Below are 20,376 nucleotides of genomic sequence, written 5' to 3'. Positions count from 1 at the left end.
CAGGAAGAAGAAAGTTACGCTTATTAAACCTGGCCCTGCCTGCTAGCAGAAGTAGGTACACCTTTAGATGTGGTAAGTTATGTTCCCTGAGGACTTCCAAGTTTGGCAGACTTCTCCTGAGAGGCCAGCCCTGAAAGTAGTTTTTGATTCCATTGTCCTTCATGTTCCATATAGCTTTTATAAACAGCATTTTCATATTTTTTTTTTCTTTTGGAACTTTTAGGTGGTAAAAAACTTCTAGGGCATATTCTTTTGCCATTGTCTTGGAGAGATCTTCCTTGATAAGGAGGCAAAAGCTCGACTGACATGAACAGGCTTAATACTATTGTACTTTAGAGTCTATCCCTTATTCAGTGTGACAGAAGTAATCAATCACTAGTACACAACTAATTAGTGTCTGCTTATACAATAATATCTTAATTGGTGGCTTGGCTTTGATTCTTTTAAAGCATTGTTTAGGTGTCTTGGTGATTGTCCAGTGTTTGATAAAGTGTTGGGTTTGTGTGTAAGGAAATGCTGCAGTTAATTTATTTCACTAGGCTGCAAACACGAGTTTGTCTAGAAAGCTGGATGAAACAAGAGACCAGCTGTCTGAATCAGAATCTGCTCGGCTGCAGAAGGAAGAAGAGGTGACATCTCTGAGAGAACTCTTGGAAAGGTAGGACTTTGGGTTCTGTTCACAAGCAGTTCATTGCAGACCAAGCAGGGGACCATTAACCAACTCATTTTGAAAAAGCTGTGGTTTATGAATTAAAATACACCATGGGGCTTGCACAGGGCAAAGAGCAAGTGAGCACTGACGGAGAAGAGCAGGTTGACATTTCAGATGAAAAATAAGTAAATTACACAGCATACATGAATGCAGGATTTGGGTTTTATTGCGTTGTTAATTTAAATGATGTAAAGTCATTGCATGTCTTCCTTTATGAATCTGCAAGACATTTTATAACCTCCCTTTACCTTATGGGTTAATCACAAAATCAAAACACCAATATTGCCCCACCCTTTTTTTTCCCCCCATAAGGAATGGAAACATTTTGCTTTATGACATTTTTTTTTCTCTTCTGTCCATGAAGTTTTGGGGAATCTATAAGAATTATTTGAATGGAACCAGATCCTGCATCTCTTTGTCTGGTTTTTTATCAGCTTAGGGTATCTGATGCAGGCTATGTTTCCAAGGTCTGCAATATGGATCTGTGTGATCTGGATTATCTGGCAGTCCGAAATAGATCTTCATGAGGCATGGGCTCACAGAAAGCCCATGCATTAACCAAAGCCAATGTATTTTTGCATTTTTGTGCTGGTATAATCTGTCTTTATAGGAAGACTGATGGCTGTTGATCTGTGCTGGAGGTTGTCAGCACATAATCTAACTCATCAAAATGTTTGAATTGACTAAGTGAGTTCAGACCAGCTCAGGCCTTTGTGTTGCATCACTGTAGAATTTTTGATCTGTTCCTAGGACTCACAGTGCTGAAATTGGCATACTGTCAAGCCAAGACTTAAATTCTTGGAAGCTCCCTGGGGACACTTCTTTCCATTGACTGCACAGTCTGTTAACCTTGAAGCATCCAAAGCCAGGTTGGATGGGGCTTTGGGCAACCTGGTCTTGTGGAGGGTGTCTGTGCCCGTGGCAGGGGATTGGAACTGTATGATTTAAAGTCCCTTCCAACCCAAACCAGTCTGTGATTCTATGAACCTTTGGGTTTTGAATTGAATCTGTGTTAGAAAAATAGCGCAAGGCTGGTTTGCTTCCCTTCTGTGAACATGAAGGTGTTAAGTGACACCTCTGTGTGCAGCCTGCAAATGTGGCAGCCTGTGGCTACAGGACTTTCCCCACTCAGCTCAGTTTGCAGCTGCTGCTGATTTCAGCTTCCTAGTGTGGTAGCCATCGTAAGCTTCGATGTAAGCAGGGTATCCAAGAATTGCTAGTTGCTGACTTGTGTTCACCAGGTAACGGATCTGTGTGCACTTTCAGTGATGCAGAAAACGAGAGAGATTCTATCTAGCTATTGGAAATCTGCACATTGAGAACAATCTCACTGAAACTACCTGTTCACCAGGGTGGAAGACCCCGTTCTTCCATGGGGAAGATTTGAATGCACATGAGCTAAAAACAGTTCTTAATTTTCTTTGTATTTGATCAGAATCCAAAAAGAAGCTGATGAAGCAAAAGATAAGGTCCTGGATTACAGCGAGAAGCTCAGCAAGGTGGCAGCAGACAAAGACAGCAGTGACCAGAAGTTATTTGCTGAACTGGATGACCTGACAAGAACAAAACAGTTCCTTGAAGAACGCTTGATAGAACTTATCAGGTTGGCATCAAAATGAACAGCAAGCAGAAATTAAAATCCTGTCTTAGGATGTTAAGAGATACTCCCTAGACGGTTCAGTCTTGTATTCCTGAATTGAACGTATAAGTGATGGTCAAGTTCATCAAAAGTAGAAATTTTACATTTCCATACTGCAGTCAAAAAAACATCACCCAATATTATCTCCTCCTTAGTTTGTTGTCTGTTTTGCAAAAATAAGTAGTTCTCTGTATGGCATGTATTCCTCTCCCCTCACCCCTTCCCAAGAGCTTCGGTAGGTTTCTTGGTCTATCTTTATTCCTGAAAGCTGCTCAGAAGTTACAGCAAAGCAGATTTTACCATGAAGCTTTTACCAGCATTCAAACTGAGGTTGGTTAACACTAGACCAGTACTGATATTTTCTAAGTGTTTTTTCTTTCCTTTAACTGTGTCTTTGCAGAGATAAGGATGCTCTGTGGCAAAAATCAGATGCTCTGGAGTTCCAGCAGAAGCTTAGTGCAGAGCAAAGGTGGCTAGGGGACACTGAGGTTAATCACTGCCTGGACTGCCAGAGAGAGTTCTCATGGATGGTGCGCCGACACCACTGCAGGTCAGTTTGTTGAACCCTGTTACACTGTTCAAAGGCATCATTATTTAAATCATGATATACTTCTTAATATTCATAGTTCATTGGTCAAAATTGTTTATCAAGGGTGTTGTAGAAGCTGAAAGAAGACACGAGCTCACTAGGAGATAAGAAACATTAATGGAAAGGTCCCTTGACATCTGTAAAGGCAGAGATCTGGATGCAAGTCGGACTTGGGGAGCCTGTCATTTTCTCATTCTGGAAACAAAGACACCCTACATAGTGTGTTTCTCTGAAGGACATAATATTCAATGAGATGGTTTGACTATTGTGATAGAAGTATTTCAAACAAATACAACATGTTGTGTAGTTATAAATTTGGTTACTAATGCTAGAAATGTTCAGAGATAATTACAGATTGCAGAGTAATGTTTTTAAATGGTTAATATTCCATTACTTCCTATACAATTGGTTTACTTGGAGTTATTATGGTCTTGGTGATATGTCTGTTTTGGCTTTTACTGTTCTTCATCCTCACAACCCAATTCATCATTAAGTCACCCCTGCTTTTTCTCATTAAAATCTTAACATAGAGTCATTGAGCTATACAGTGGTTTGGGTTGGAAGGGACCTTAAAGGCCATCTAGTCCCAACCCCCTGCCATGGGCAGGGACACCCTCCACTAGACCAGGCTGCCCAAAGCCCCATTCAACCTGGCCTTGGACACTGCCAGGGAGGGTGCAGCCACAGCTTCTCCAGGCAGCTTGTGCCAGTGCCACACCATCCTCACAAGGAAGAATTTCTTCCTAATATCTAATCTAAGTCTACTGTCCCTCAATTTAAAGCCATTATCCCTTGTCCTCTCACTCCATGCCCTTCTAAACAGTCCCTTGCCCGCCAGCTTTCTTGCAGGCCCACTTTAGGTACCAGAAGGCTGCTATAAGGTCTCCCCAGAGTCTTCTCCAGGCTGAACAAGCCCAACTCTCTCAGCCTGTCTTCACAGGAGAGGTGCTCCATCTTGGTGGCCCTCCTCTGGACTCACTCCAACATGTCCATGTCCTATGTTGGGGACCCTAGAGCTGGACACAGTACTCTGGATGGGGTCTCACCAGAGCAGAGCAGAGGCACAGAATCACCTCCCTTGACCTGCTGGCCACACTTCTTTTGATGCAGCCCAGGGTACGGGTGGGCATATATTCATTAAAAAGTAGTTGACAGGTTTAATACTGAGAAACTCCAGAGCAGAGAGGGTGGGAGGGATGAGTGTACATGTATGTATCTGGTAGTGTTTCTTCTTTCACTTCTGAAAATGAGCAGGGTGATTACTAAGAGAAGACATACAGACATGTTCTTACTGTCCTTACAATTAAATAGAATTTTGCTCCAAGATATTATTAAGTACCTTTGCTTCATATGTACTTAATATATATTATTTATTTGTATTGCATATTTGGGAGTATTGCTTTATGTAGTTATAGTTAAATATTCTTAAAGTATTTTTATGGGGGGTTTCTGTTTTTCCTATTTATTAAGGTAGCAAAATATGAATGTGCATTTTTGCATCCTGCTTTGTCAAGAAAACTTGCTTCACCTCAGAAGACAGCACAGTCTTGTACTATGATTTCTGTCACGGATGTAGTGTTTGGGCTTTTGCAGAGAACAAGACCATTATGACAAAGCCCCAGACTCTCTCATGTAGGTATGTTCCATGTGTATGTGGTGATATTCTAACACCTTTGGTTTCATATCTTTTCTAGAATGTGTGGTCGCATTTTCTGCTACTACTGCTGCAATAACTACATGGTGACAAAGCCTGGTGGAAAAAAAGAGCGTTGCTGCAGAGCTTGCTTTAATAAGCCCAGAGTCACTGTGGACAATACAGATGACTCTGGATCCAGTGCCAACCAAGAAGGATCACCAGCGTCATTGGAATCACCTGTGTTACCATCTGAGAGGGCTTTGGGTTAGTACATTGTTTGCTTGCTGTGGAGAAATAAGTAGGGCTCCGAGGCATTCTCTGGGAAATGATATGGTTACCTTCTGTGCCAAGGCCATGACATGTTTCCGGGGTGGGATTGGCCCCATTTTTGAATTTAATTGGTGTTACAGATATTTGCATGTGTGGTAAATGAATGTCTGTCACTCTGAGGTTTCCAGTTGGTTCTAGTAGTTGCCTAATGCTTCTGTAAGGGTAGAGGAATGGCCATAGGAATGGCCCAGTCTTCCCCCTTAAGGGTTTTGCTTGTTTGTTTTCCAAACAACCAGCTAATGTTGCTAATGTTTCTTTCCCTGTCTTTTTATGATGCAGTGTCAAGTGAAGCTTCTAAACCACCAGATGATGCAGCATTTGATATAATCACTGATGAGGAGCTGTGCCAAGTACAGGAATCAGACTCTCTCCACAATGAGAGTCAGATGGAGGGAGAGTCTCTGGGTCAAAGCGTGACAGATCTGTGAGTAAACACTGCTTCATGCAGAGGGAACTCTTCTGGGGTTTGTTCGGGGTGCTGTGTGGGGCTTTTTTTCCATTCAGTTGGGATAGCTAACATTTCCATAAAGAGAAGACACTTCTGTTCCCAGCCATGTGTTCAGTAGACCAACACAAAATAATTTGGGCCCATTTGCACAGTCAGCATCAAATCTAGTAACTCCAAACCTCTCCATCGACTCCCTCCACCTGCTGCATCACAGCACAGAGGGGTAGTTCCAGTTCTTATGCTGTCATCAGACCAGCTGTCACCATTAAAATCATCCTGCAGGCCACAGTGGATCACTTGTCATTCACCCTTAACTTCTAATAGGAGCTAAGCAATAACTCCCTGACCGAGTCACTATTACTTAATATCAAGATAGCAAAGGGGTGGGAAAAAGATAAGGAAAGATTTAGTCTTTTTATGACAGGTTTGATTGGCCTGAGTGTGACATGGCCTGTGACTTTAGGGCACCTCACTGCTTCATAGATACCAGCTTACAGAAAAGAAAAAAGAACAGGAATTACCTAGCTATATCTGGCATATGTTTGTTCTTTTTTCTAAAGAAAGTGAGAGTGAATGAAGGTTTCAGTCATTGTTTTACATCAGTTTCTATGTAAATCTGCAATAAAGAGGATCTAGGGCCGTCTAAATATCCAACCACTTGGTTTGCAAACTATGTTGTAGTATTGTAGTTATCTGTGTTTATACAAAATACTGTTTTACTATTGTTCAAATGCTTTCCAGAAATTCTGTTCTGTAAAATATATTGTCTTTAAAATCTTATTTATATTTGAGAATAATAATAAATAAAAAAAAGTACTTGCTTTGCTTCTGAGCAGAGAAGATCAGTTTCCAGCGTAAACCACATAAACCACAGTGACTTACAAAGTTGTTCATTTGGAAAACAGCCTTTTCAAAATTCTACTTTTTTGGTTCATGTTCCACGTATCCAACCTAGACACTGAGGCTGTATTCATGTTTATCATGCATTGGGCAGACATGAATGAACCGAGCTTTACAATGCTCTTTTGAAAGTAGCATTGCTTTTGTTGTGGAAAGAGACAGTTTGCAATGGGGGATTTTTGTTTGGGGTTTTTTATTTGTTTAAAGAAATAAAAAAAAGTCTGAAGTACTATGCCTTTAACTTCAAGCTGTCTGCAGGGGGGATATCACCTGTGGGTTAACATATAGCCAGGAGAAAATAAGTAAGTGTGTGTCACCGTTTGGGGTTTTTTTCAATTTCGGATTGGGCTGGATTCATCATTCATTGGAACCTGCTTTGGCAGGGGGTGTGGGACTCGATGATCTCTTGAGGTCCCTTCCAACCCCTACAATCCTGTGATTCTGTGAGCTTGTCCCATAAAGCATTCAGGCTGGGAGGAAGGGTTGTTGCTGATGACTGATGATACTATTCTCAAAGGGCACCCATGCGACACTTGTGGGTAAACTTCTATAGGCTGCCTGTAAACCCTTGTTTACAGGTTGCAGTCAGGAAAGACTGGAAACAGTGGTTTATCTGCTGTTGCTCTTGGTTATTAGAGTTACTAGCAGGGGGAGAGACCCACTGTGATCATACCCTGAGATATACTTTTGCAGAGAACGCAGACCACACCTGCCCTTCCCCATGAGAATTGTACTGTTTGAAACGTCTCACTGGCCTCAGCGCTGGAGGGGAGTGCAGGAGAGCAGCCACCTGTATTGCTCCAGTTTGCAGGGACTGGAACGTGCAGTTTGTCTCAGTCTGTCTTGGAAGATAATAGAACCTGCAGGGTTTGTTTTGTGGACTGGCTCTCACCTCACAAGGGGCTTGATCCTTCAAGCATCCGTGGGGTGGTGGACTAGAGCCCCTGTCCTTCAAAGACTGTAAAGGGTGTGTAGTATCTTGATCTCAAAGCTGCCACTCTGAGAAACCAGATGTTATGCTTAGGCAGGGTCTTCATTTGATAAACCATCTGGACACTGTCCGTGCAAGGGCAGACACTCAGTCAGCAGCCACCCTGATAAACAGGATCCTGCCCCTATCTGATAAGGAACAGTGACATGCAAGTGAGGCCCTGTGGAGGCAGAGTGCCTTCTTGCTAAAATCCTGTGTAAGGCCACTGAACGGGGTCATTGCTCCATCAGTCCAGTCAGGGGGTTGGGGGGTGTCAAATGACAACCTGGGAGCCCCATTCCCCACCGACTCATTCTCAGAACACTCTACAACTGAACACTGAATCTGTGCAAGATATGCTTGGCCTCCCTGATGGGTGGGCACAGGGACCATGAAAGATGCAGATTCAGACATCTGCACGTGCCCACCATCCAAGGACTACAACTTTATGACAATACACGCTGGATCCCTGGGTGGATCCCTGGGTGTATCTTCTTATTTCTCTCTCAATCTCTCTCTCTCTCAACTTCTAACCTTATTCTGGGCACAGGTAGTAAGAGTGTTTCCAGTTTTGCTAAATTCTACTCATGTAATCCATTGCTCCGACTATAGAGTGTGGTGTAGTTTTGTTTGCAAGCTTTATAATCATACTTGCTTTTAAGTAGAGTTGTGCTTTGCTTGGACCTCTTGGGTAATTGTTGTTACTCCTGAGTAGGGGGCAGAGGATCATAGAAGCTCATCTCAGTGGTGTGGTTGTTGAAAGAGATTAGCTAAGAGAGGTTTAACTTAGCCCCTGGGGCAGGTAGAAAAGGTTAACTCTACATGTACCCATCTGCTGGGACAGGACAGACAGGTCCAACAGATGGGTTAGATCCAGCTGCTCTCCTAGACTCCTCTCTGAGAAGTTTAGAAAGCAAGGGGCCCTGGTCTGCATCTCCCTGGTTTGCCTGCCTGGTGGGACGTGACACAGCTTCAGACGGTGGATCACTTGAGCATTTGTGTGGTTTTGTGCTTTGAGAGAGATGCAGAAACCAATACATGAGTTAGAAGATGGTGTCCCACCTGTGGTATGTGCTGAAAAAAGAAGGCAGAGCACAGTGTTGACAATGACAGCAGGCATTTTCTCACGTGTCTGTGGTGAGCAGGCATACCCAAAGCCCCTGTGGTAGCGCAGCGCACGAGCCGATAGTGCAGCACGTGACCCCGCGGGTGTTTGAGGGTAAACGTGCCGGAACTGATTAGCTGTGAGCGAAGATTCTACTAACCCTCTGTCCCCTTCCTTGACAGCAGCCCATAGCAGATGATCTGATAGGTTTCTAATGTATCTTCACTCTGCGTTTCAGGGACTTTTTGAGCTACTCTTCTCACTGCTGCACATTTCTTGGCCTTACTGGACTGGGGGACCACCTTGACTTCATATAGACCTTTAATATAATTTTTTTTTAGTTTTTTTTTAAAGTGCCTCATTCCTGTTTGGAGACTTCAGGTAGTCTTGAAGTATACACAGTAATCTAATGGCAACCCAGTTATGTTCTCTTTGCATGGAATCAAATATATCAGGTAGAATTTGCTTTTGTATTGTGCTGGGGGAAGACAGAAAGGATCCAAGATTGTGTTTTCTAGATGCATGTCTGAGGAATGCTTACAAATAAGTCTGTTTTCAGACCAGACTTCTTTACTGGGATTCTGCTGGAAATAGTCCCAGCTATTTATTTTTTGCCCACGATTTGAAGTAGTTGGTGCAGTTCTAAAACAGAGGGAGAAAAGTAGCCAAGAAAGGGAAGAGAAGGGATGCTGGCTGGTCCAAATAGAGATCTGCAATAGGCATGCTATGTTGACGGAGTTTCTTGTGGCCTGACTTTGAGTGTCTGGATGAGGTTTTCATACTGGCCTTACTTTACTCTGGGTGTCAGTCCTTGCTGGACAGGAAATGGGAGCTACCACTGGAAGCAGTGAAGTCTCTTAAAGCACATTTTCTTTTCTACTTGTCCCTTTGTGGGACTGTTACTATGTTTTTTCACTTGTTCTCTTTACTTAACTCTACCCCTGTAGGGTTTTTTTCTTCCTTGAAGGGGGGTGGAATGACTACAACAGCATTACTTTGTAACATCAGCCTTTTGAGACACTGCCTTTATTGGTACAGCTCAGAACAAAATAAAACTTATCTTGGTTATGAGCTGCACAGGGGTGTGGCAAGGTAAGATGGATGTGGTACCAACACAGCTCTGACCTTGAAAGAGCTCTTTCATTACGGTTAGGATTAAGCAGCGGTTGTTTCATGCTTTCAGGTCTGTTCTGTGAGTTTGGAACAATCTGATTGAAATTCTAATGTGAGAAGCCGAGGCAAAATGTGCAACTTCAAGGCTCATGGGTTCTCTTTGGAAACATTGTGTTTTTAAACTTTAGAAATAAAAGCATTCATGTTTGTAGACTGCTTAGCACAAAGGTCAGAATATTGCATAGCAGTGGGTCAAAGTCCCCAGGGTACTGTATTTCTGTTTTAATATTTCATAGAAATTACATGCCTGCTATAAATGTTACAGCAGCAGAAGCAAGTTCATAGACAGCAGAAGTGTTTAAAAAATAAAAAAAAAATTAATGAAATTAAATTTAAAAAAAAACCCACACCAAACCACTACCCTGGTATGGAAACAAAGAATTTGTTCACACCTTTTGATACTGCTTTCAGTATCAAAGGACATCTTGGCCTTGTCTACAGGATGGTTGCTTTGTTTTGTCTTCTTTTTTTCTTAATGTCTCATAACACTGTTTCCTGACCTCATTACAGCTCATGTCAGTGTACCAGCATAGCTAAAACCAGCAGCTGCAGGAGGTCTGAAGCATTTGCTGCCCTGCACAAAACCAGCTTGGGGGAGGAGCGATGGGGGACAGGAGCACCTCTCGACACCCCCTGCTAGCAAAGCCTCCCTTGTAGCTGTGTGTTGGGATAGCAGCTTTGCTTGTCACACCAACATGAAGGCACAGCACGTTCCTTCTAGTTTTATTTTTAAGGATATTGCACCATTTCATTAGGAGAGAAAGGAGATTGTGTAGTAAGGGAAGAATTGCCTAAGCAGCTGTTTCAGAGGTGAAAAAGGTGACATGGACACAGTGGTGCCAATACAGGCCAGCTGTATTTCTGAGCTGCAGTGATCTGGTAGGAAGGATTCAGTGGTAATGTGGAGAAAAGGAATATCCAAAGTGAGTGGAGTTATTGCCAGAGTGGTTTGAAACAGGTTAAATCTGGTATTTCAGAGCAGTCATGCAAGGACATTCAACCTTTGGGCCAGACCCAGCCCTGTCTTTATTTATCATAGGCAGCCCACAGCTGCATAAAGCCCTCCCTCCACTCCTCTCCAACATCCTTTCTTTCTTTTCTGTAGTCCAGTTTCCACCCCTGTTCTGCTACTCTCTGCAAGAGATTTTGCATCCTTTCTGCCCCAGTCTGTGCTGCCCCTGGGCACGTTTTTGCCTCCCACTGTGAAGTAATAAGACCAGAGGTGGAAAGGAGGGACTGCAGGAACAAGGGAGGAAAACAACTGAGGAATCCAGAGTTTCATGGCAAAGCAACCAGGGTGTCAAGGGGATGCCAGGAAAAGCAGACTGGAAAGATGTCACGGTGCAAAAGATGTGTGAGAATTATGGTGTGAGAGTTTGTGTGTCAGAGTAAGCACTGATCAAGTTTTTGTGGCTATGCTTCGTGTGATATTCCATCTGTTGACAGGGAGTCTAATAATCTGGCAACACGAGCTCTGTTATCAGAGAAAGACACAATGATGTGTATGGGAAACTCAGACCACAAACCTTTTATTAGATAGAAGGCAAATGAAAATACTGCTGTATTACAGCAATTTTAGGTGAATGCTAAAGGATTGTGTGTAGAGACCTTTCCCAAATAGAAAAATTTAAAAAACCCACAAAAACCCCCAACCACACAAGACCCACCATGAAGATTGAAATGTGTATGTTTTAAATCCAGGAATTCTCATTAAATGAATGAGCTGAACTAAACTCTTTAATATCTTTGAAGCAAAACTCATAAATGTTTTTGTTAACAAACACCTTTCATGGAAAACCAGCAGGCCAGAGGTTTGGTGGATGTCTCCAGAGGGGCTGGAGTCATGAAGTCCAGGTTAGCTTTATGTCCTGAAGAAGGGAGTTTTATCTCATTGCTTCTTACATGTTTTGAAGATCTTCTGCACAGTTAACTCTTACCAGTTTGTGGTGGTTTAGGACTGGCTGGAGGTCAGATGCCCACCAAAGTCAATCTATCACTCCCCTTTTTAGTTGGGCAGGGGGGAAAATATATTTTGAGAGGCTTAGAAGTCAAGGTAAGGACAGGAAGAGATCATCCTGTCATCAACAACATGAGCAAAACAGACTCAACACAGAGTGAAGGAAAGAAAACTAATTTATGACACTACACTACACACACAGTTAAACCAGATTCGGATAGCGAGGAGCGCAACCAGATCCTAAAACAATGCGACCAGATCTTAAAGCACCTTCCCCCACCCCTCCATTCTTAGCAGACTTTAGTCAGGATTTTACTCCCTTCTTCCCTCCCGCTGTGGCACAGGGCAGGGTAGGGATTGGGGAAGTGGGGTTCTCGGTCACTTCTTCATGAGCTGTTTACCATTTCCAGGTCTTAAAACACCTCTACCTCTCCCCCCCAACTCCCTTCTTAGCAGACTTCACTCTAGTCATGATTTCACTCCCTTCTTCCCCCCCACCATTGTGGCACAGGGAGGGGCAGGGACTGGGAAAATGGGGGCTTCAGTCAGTTCCTTGCAAGTTGGTTTCCTTCTTGGCTGGGGGTGGGGGGCCATTCATTACACACACACACACACACACACTGCTGCACTGTGGGGTCCCACCCACAGGAGACAGTCCTCCACGAACTTCTCCAACGTGAGTCTTTTCCCACAGGGAAAAGTGACCGTGGGTCACTGCTATGGTGGGCAGTAAAAAATCACAATGTCTCTCAGTCCCAGTCCTCCACAGGGTCACCAGCCTCCCGCCAGCAAACCTGTTCCAGCACAAACCTTTCTCTTGCTCAGCTCTGTGTCTCTCTCTCTCTCCATGGGCTGCAAGTGCTGGCAGGGGCTTGCTCAATCATAGGGTCACAGCATCTTCTCTATGTCTCCACCTGCTTCATCCAGCGTGGAGCCCCTCCATAGGCTGCAAGTGGGGTCTCGGCCTTTTCCATGGGCTGCTGGGGGACACCCACTCCACCATGGGTTTCTCCATGTGCTGCAGGGGCATCTTTCTCTGACACCTGGGGCAACTCCTCCACGCCCCTCCCAGGCCTTGGTGTCTGCACAGCTTGTTACATCTTCTCACTCCCTTCTCTGGTGGTAAAATGCAGCTCCTTGCATTTTTTTTTCTCCTATATGTGATTCCCAGAGGTGCTGTGACCATCGCCGATTGGCTCGGCCCTGGTCAGCAGCAGCTTTACCCTTGAAACGGACGATGTTTACACTTTGGGGCCTACAGGGAGCTTCTGGCTGCTTCTCACAGCAGCCATTTTCTGCAGCCCCCATTCTCTCCCAGCACCCAGCTGCACAAAACTGCGACACAGCTTTATCTTGGGATCATCTCTGACTAGGAAAAGCGGGAAACACTGATGTATCATAATTTAGATAGGTTGGCCTAAAGCCAATCACAGTGTCGTTATTCTCCTCTTTCATGTAGGCTACCCATCTCAGTATTTAAAAAAAAATAACAATGAAGAAGCTGTGAATATTCGCCAGGTGCTCGGACAGTTTCATAGGGGGTGCATGCTCGTTGCATTATTTGATGCAGTAAAAGTTTTAGAGCCTTCCTCTTCAGTGATTTGCATACGTTGAGTCATAACTTGGCATATAATGCATCTTGAGTTTTTCATAATTTTCTGTAAGTTCCTCTTGAATCTCACCCCCATGAAGACATAGAGAATGGGGTTAAGACAGCCACGGAAATAAGCAAGAGCTTCTGTTACAATGATGGCACATTCAAAGCTGCTGTTTAAGTTAACGCTCCAGTCCACTGTCTTTATCAGTCTCAAGAAAGTATAGGGTGACTGAGTAAGAATAAAGATGGCAACCACAGAAAATATTTTTTTGAGAGATTTGTTCTTTTGAAAACTCCTGGCATGCAATAAGGTTCTAATAATTAGTGAGTAGCAGATGATCATGGCTAGCATGGGAACAAAATAGCCCAGGGTCACTTGGATCACTTCAACCAACAGTTCTGTGCTATCATTTGGGTATTTTTCGAGACATATTGTCTTATCAAAACTAATCACATCACTAAAAATAAACTGTGGTGCCGCAAATGCTAGTGAGATCACCCAGTTAATGACACACATTAACTTGCCCAATGTCACTCTCTTGGTTTGAAACATATATGCTTTGGTGGCAAAAGTAATAGCAATAAGACGGTCAAAGGCGATAGAGGTTAGAGTTAACATTGAGGTGTACAGGTTCAGGATGTACAAGCCCCGTATAATGCGACATGCCACGGTGCCAAAAGTCCACTCCTTGGCAACAGAATGTGCCCAGAATGGCAGTGTCCATAGGAAAACCCAGTCAGCTATAGCCAAGTTCAGCAAAAATATATCTGCCAGCGTCTTCTGTTTCTCACAGAAAACTAGAATGACAAAGACCAGCGTGTTTCCTATTAGCCCAATGGTGAAAACAAAGGAGTATATACAGGGCAAGAAGACTTTCATAAAAGTGTGAAAATTCTTAACTCCATTCTCCTCGGAATCAGTGATGGAAAGGTTATAATAATAGGGTAAGTTATAATAATAGTCATCAGCATCTGTAGTTGCCATGTTGCCTTCTGTTTAAAGGGAGCCTGTAAGGAGACACATTGAGATTATTTACAATTAAATCCTAATGCATCCAGGAGACAGACAAAATCCTACATGCTAACAGATAAGATCTGTAGTAGAACATCCAGGACTCGACAGAGAAAAGCAAAAACAGCCCTAAAGAGATTTGCCTTGACAGTCACGACCTAATCACAACACCCGGTGGATTTAAACAGCTTATCTGTTACCAGATTTGCACTGAGGGCAACTCAAAAGATAAACAAGACAATTCCAGAGGCTTCTGAAAACAGAGTAGGGATTAAGCTTTCAAAGACATGAGTGGTTTAGTGTTTGGATCGAGGGGTTCTGGAGGAGCCCGTGAGAGAAACAGAATTTGTTTGCCCATTTCAGCCTTTAGGCTCAGGTTGCAGGCTATGAGCGTCAGAGGAGTTCGCCTTGGATTGGACCTGTCTCAAAAAGTAGGGTTCAAGTCTCAGTGAGTGAGCGCTTTAAAGCTTGTGGTTCAGCCTTAGCTCGTTGTTCAGAGGATAGTCAGCTCATCACCTCATCTTCCTTTCCCCTGCTCAAATGACTTAATGGAAACACAGAGGAGTTTCATTAATGTCTCTTCCCCGTTTGATTTTATTTGATCTGTTTCAAACATTTTGATCACTTCTCTGCCAACCCCACTCCATCTCACCCCCTCTCCAGGGCTTATGGAGTGTATCTGCTCTCCAAGGCTGTGTCAGCACATCAGAGTAACAACAGACAGACTTGCAAGCTGTTTACCTTGTAAATGAAGTCTTTTGTGAGACAAGTTAATAGGGTTTTCAAAGATTCAGCCTAAGGATAAATACCTTCCCTCTTGTGCTATGAAGAGCATGTGTCTGTGGGACTAATAGTGCTACAAGATACTACTCAGCGGAAGATCAGCAGAATTCACCTCTGAAGCATTTAGATTGGCAGTAAGGCATCACCAGTGTGCCTTATGACATGCAGTCGATTTAACATTACATGAAGAAGCTGTTTCCACGGAACCCAGAAGCAGAACCAGTGAGGTCTGTTAGTTGCCCCTTTGAAAAGTTACTGCTTCTTTATACGATACTTCTCAGTTCAGATGAAAGCCAAGCGTGGCATGAAGATGACCTGCTGAAGTAAGTTACACTCAGCAACATCAAGGCAAGGCATACTGAAACAGATGAAAACACTGCCTTGTACTGCGTTTCTTTCTGCTTTCTTGTAAAGGGAAGGTGTTTTCCTCTGAACTGAAACAAATTACACTTCTCAGACTTTAGCTGGTCTCCTAAACTCAGAATTTACAGATAATATTTTAGGAAGGAGGTGAGGTGACTGATACCATCAAACAGGGAAGAATTAATTGGAGTCCTTGAAGGCGACCTTTCAATTTATGCTCCAAAAATTTATTCTGGTGTTATTTTCCTGTGATTGTAAAGGTCTTAAGTTTTCTTTCTTCTTTCTCCTATTTGAATATAGCCATTTAAGTTCCTTCTTTGTTTGACAGCAGGAGAAATGAGTCTCAGTTGCCTGACTGATTACCAAACCCTCTGGGGAAAACTACAAAAAAAAAAAAAAAGGCAAACAAATTTCTAGCCTTTTTTTCCCCCCCTTTTTTCTCCTTTTTTATTATTATGCTAGACAGCAAAAAGGAGCTGAGAAAGAGCTGCTAAAGCACAATTTAACACAACTGTTGTGTTCCAGACAAGCTGAAGTTACAGCTCAGCATTGTCCAAGAAAGCTCTTCCTCAGAGGCTGATCCTGTATTATGATGCTGAACAGTTTCTGGATCAGCTGACCACCTCTGCCAAATATTTTCAGTCTTTGCTAATGAAAATGCACTGCAAGGGAGTGCATCCTTAGGGAGGGATCCTTACTTTCTGCAGACCAGCCTTTCCACTCCACTAAAACACAAAACAGTCTCTGCTTTTTTCTCTCTGCCCCTTACCCCTCTCACCCCCCCCAAAACCACAGTGGATGTCAACTTTTAAGAGAAAGAAAGCACAGCAATTTCCATTAAAACAGTTTCATTTGCTCATCATGGGTTGTTATTATGTTACCTGATATTCTCTTAGCCAGAAGCTCTTAAAACATCCAGCCTGTTACTCATGCATCTAAGTTAGAATCCACATTGTAGCTGTCTCAGACTTCAGTTGTTGCACCTTGTCACACTAGTCGTTCACGGAGGTATTCAGCTTCCCTGAAAGGAAAGAGCAGTAGTAATCTTCTTGCCTGAGTTGAGACAGTGGGAAAGCGTTCTGTTAGGGGAGGGAGGAGGAATAAAATTCCCTCATCGGGAGAATAGCAAGCAGGATGAGTTTATTTACAGGGAAATGTTACTGTATGGACTGACTTTAGGTTCTGAAAATATTTTAAAAATTAATTGAAGCTTAAGTTGGGTAGGAACAGCAGCATGGATAGAAAGGTGAGAGAGCCATGCAACATCCAGTGTGTTAATAGATGATTTGCTTTGAGGTCCAGTTCTGTTAAAATTAATGCTCAAATTAATGAATGGAAATGCAAGCAAGTAATGGAGAGTCAGAACAAGCTATTCTGGTTTGCCCAGCATAGATTCCCCTGTTTCCAGAAGAAGGCTACTTATCATTTCCAACACTCTAGGAATTGGATATCATGGGAGCCGGTAGTCTCCGTATTGCAGGGGTCTTCCCCCTGTTTGGTCTCCAGGGTCTAATTTCTGTTGTGCTGATCAGCTGAAAAAACAGGGTGTAAGAAGCAGTAATAACGATCTTGCCAGTTGTTAATTTCTACTGTCTCAGGGTTCCAAACAGAAAATCCAATATAGATCAACACTTTATTAAAAATAAATCTGAAGAAAAGGAATTTTAGCATGTAATAATCAATAGCATACTTCGGCATGAAGGTAAGGACAGGCTGTAAACAGAAAAAAAGGAAATACTGCTCATCAGCACTGTGTGATACACCTTGCTTAGAAATGAACCGATTTCATTACAAAAGGGTTGTGAGACTGTAATCAGAAAAGGTGTTTTGGAGGAGATGAGAAGTTTTCAAACACATACTAGTTGGAAAAACAGATTCTAGAGCATAAATGGCATATAAGCAACATACACCATCTGAGTTCCAGATATCAAAAAAATTTGTCTAAAGAACTTTACAAAACTAGCAAGTGTAAAAAGCAAACCCAGTATCTTCAGCAGTCTGAATAAAACCCTGCTTCTTCTCTTAAACCTTGCGTGTCAGGATTGAGGATATGTCTGATACTAACACAATCTTTCAAGCTTGATTATTTCTAAAATGTAAAGCTTTTGGGTTTTTTTTTTTTTGTTTTTTGGGTTGGGTTTTTTTTTTTGTTTTTAAACTATCTAGCTATTTACAAGAAGTCCAGAAGACAGTCACTTACTTCATGATGTCTCAGGGGAACGCAGTTGTGTCTCACCTTTCAAAGCAAATGTGAAAGCAGTGTTTTGCGTTGTCAGTGCTGAAGCCGGCGCTGCTGCCTCCCAGCTCTTCACACTTTCAGAGTTGTGGGTCAAAGCAAGATTATATGTTCTCTAGGATCAAGTCTAATCATGATACTACTACAGACAAGATAGTATGAACAAGCTTTGGTCTCGTGACCTCGTTCCAAGGGGCCCTTCATCTGAAATGTCCCGAATCAAATTGATTTTTAAAAAATGTTTACATGATCTGGGAGTGAAATAGTTCTGAGGACGCTCTTGAAGGTTTAGGGAACATCCTAAACATCTTCCTGACATCCACTTGCCCTTATCCATACACGAGGTACCCTGGAATCACCTCTGTCCAACTTTGAATTCTTTACCAAAGAGGAGTGCAGTATCAGCAGCATCTGACCCTTTATAGAATCATAGAATTGTCTTTCAGATCATCGATTCCAACCATCACCCTAACCTGCCAAGCACCACTAAACCACCTCCCTCAGCACCGCATCTAATTGTCTTTTAAATACCTCCAGGGTTGGCGACTCCACCATGTCCCTGGGCAACCTGCTCCAATGCCTAACAACCCTCCCTGTGAAGAAGTATTTCCTAACATCCAACCTAAATCTCCTCTGGAGCAACTTGACACCATTTCCTCTTGCCCTATCAGTTGTCACTAGGGAGAAGAGGTCAGTTGAGATCAAAAGAAACTCAGAGGTATTTTATTTCAGCTTGCTAACCTAACTAATTTGACTTGTTTCCACCTTTGTTTAATAAACTGTTGATGCAATATCTTTTGATGGCTGGCCTGCTCCGAGGAGCCCTGTCCATCTCCATGGGAATGGTGAGAGCTGCTGCTCTGTGTGTCTGCATGCTGCATGCCTGTAGGTCTGTAAGCATGGACAGCCCTCCTTGGTTTGCCTGCCCACTACAGCATGACTGAATTAACACTGTAACCTAAGAATTATGGCAAAAATAGAGGTGGGCTGTGTGAGTTTTATCTCAGGAAAAGGGCTGAGAGAGTAGCTGTTACTCCTGGATGGGTCAGCCTCGGGAACCTTCAATTGTATAGTTGTGAAGCCCGCTGCAAGCAGAAATGGCACCAGCTTCAGGGAGCCTGCAGGTTCTGGGATGGAGCAGCCACTGCACAGGTACAGTCTGGGTGTTGAGGGCTGGGCAGCAGTGCTGCTGAAAGGGACTGTGGCCACTGGTGAGTAGTGGTGTAAACCCAAGCCAGAAACTGCCTCCGCTATACCTCTCCAGTAATTCTACCTCGGTTTCCCTGTAATAGCCTCTAAAGAACTTCACAAGGAGAAAATGGAAAGCCATCTAAGAAAAAAGCAGCTCGTTTTTGGGAGCAAATACCTCACAACTGAGGAACAGCTAGGATTACCCATAGAGCTGGCTGTAATCTTGGTAACCTACAGAGTGTACAGCATTGGGGATTTTGGGGGCATCAGCTTGCCTGTATTGCTGGTGTTGACTCCGCTAGTCATCTGTTTGCTGCCTCCTGCTGGGGATGGGACTTGAAAGCACCCTGGTAATCCTCAATTGCTTTTCTGAAACCTATTATCTGAACCTCTTGCAAATGCAGCATTTGGCTGATGGCTGAAATTTGTCTTCATCTCAGAGGCTTTGCCACACTTCTTCCATATCACAGTACTAAAAGGAATCTCAGAGGATTTTGCATGTTGTGACTTGGAGCACAGAAATATCCCTTGGTCATGATTGTTTCCTTATCTTGCTTTCTCTATGCACCAGTTGCCTCTGCTCTTACAGAGAGACTGTAATCAATTTTAAGGCAGGGGAGTCCTTTTGAGTTTTGTAGGGGGGGTGGTGGTGTTCTCATACAGGATGGGGTTTTTTGGTTTGGGTTGTTTTGGTTTTGTTTTGGGTTTTTTTTTTTGAGAAATGGTTGGGATTTGTGTATGTAGGTCACCTGCAGCACATAGTGGTGGATCTTCATGTCCATCCATTTTGTTTTCATCGGCTGCCTGTGTGATGCTGTCCCATCCCTACATATGTCAGGGTTTGCCGGTGACCCTGCCATCCCCTTTCCACCCATACGCAATCCGTATCCCCCACACTCCATCTCAAATCATGCCCATGTTAAGGGCTGTCTGTGAATCCTTGTTTCTGATCACCATCTTCTCTCTTATTTTTCTTTCTCTTTGTTGGATTAGAGGGGAAGGCTGGTAACTAACTTAGGGAGCCTGAGATGGATCTGACCTGCTAGGTAACAGCAGGCCAATGGAATTGGTGGTGGACTACAGCACAGCACCTTCGATTGTTTCCTGGCATAGTTGACATTTGCAGAGGTGCTTGCTGGGCTAAGGAGCTGTTAGGGGCTCCGCACAGACTCCACTCAGTTTCAGGTTTCTGGCCCTCAACAGTTTGGGGGAAGCTCTTGATGACTAAAATCTCTCCGGAAATCATTGCACTGCTGGTAGGCAGATGGCTTATGGGGTTTCACTGCTCAGCCACATGAAGCAGATACCTCAGACGTGTTGCTGCAGCAGCCACAGCTTGGGTGTTTATGAAAACAGAAAATGGTTGAGGGCAGAGTTGAAACAGCCTGCCTCAGGTTTTAATTCTGAAAGGGACTTCTTAACTTCGAAAGCCCTCTCTGGTCTTAGTCACGGTATTTTTAGTGCCATTTTTAAGAAATGCCTTCACTATGTAAGAATAGGCATGCTGCACCAAACCATCCAGCTGAGGGACAGTAGCCAACAGCAGATGCCTGAGGAAGAGCATAAGAACAGGACAAGTGTGAAGTAATACTTCAAAAGGCTCCACCAGCCTCCAATAATCTATGTTTGAAGTATCTGTTGAACCAGAGCTGTTCTCTTCTTGCTGTAGTATCTTTTTCCATGCTTCATTTCTTGCTTTTCAGCCCCACTTCATCTCACTTTTAAAAGAAAAAGA

The 20,376-nt window shown here is 43.3% G+C and overlaps 2 protein-coding genes across 2 annotated transcripts in view; one reads left to right on the top strand and one right to left on the bottom strand.

The window, feature by feature from the left end:
- Positions 1-20,376, top strand: part of FYCO1 (FYVE and coiled-coil domain autophagy adaptor 1) — a 39,200-nt gene that overhangs the window by 12,704 nt on the left and 6,120 nt on the right. Inside the window, 6 exon segments of the mRNA XM_084279908.1 lie at positions 540-658; positions 2,148-2,315; positions 2,752-2,901; positions 4,635-4,840; positions 5,186-5,330; positions 19,768-19,819. Of these exon segments, the coding sequence (XP_084136034.1) occupies positions 540-658; positions 2,148-2,315; positions 2,752-2,901; positions 4,635-4,840; positions 5,186-5,330; positions 19,768-19,819 (840 nt within the window).
- On the bottom strand, positions 12,992-14,041 carry CXCR6 (C-X-C motif chemokine receptor 6; the record flags this gene model as incomplete). Its single annotated transcript, XM_084260920.1, has 1 exon — positions 12,992-14,041. One exon carries the CDS (start codon positions 14,039-14,041, stop codon positions 12,992-12,994), a length of 1,050 nt encoding a protein of 349 aa, XP_084117046.1.

Source organism: Gallinula chloropus (assembly GCF_964237585.1).
Source record: "Gallinula chloropus genome assembly, chromosome: 2".
Taxonomy (NCBI): Eukaryota; Metazoa; Chordata; class Aves; order Gruiformes; family Rallidae; genus Gallinula; species Gallinula chloropus.
This window is presented reverse-complemented; position numbering and strand designations above follow the sequence as displayed.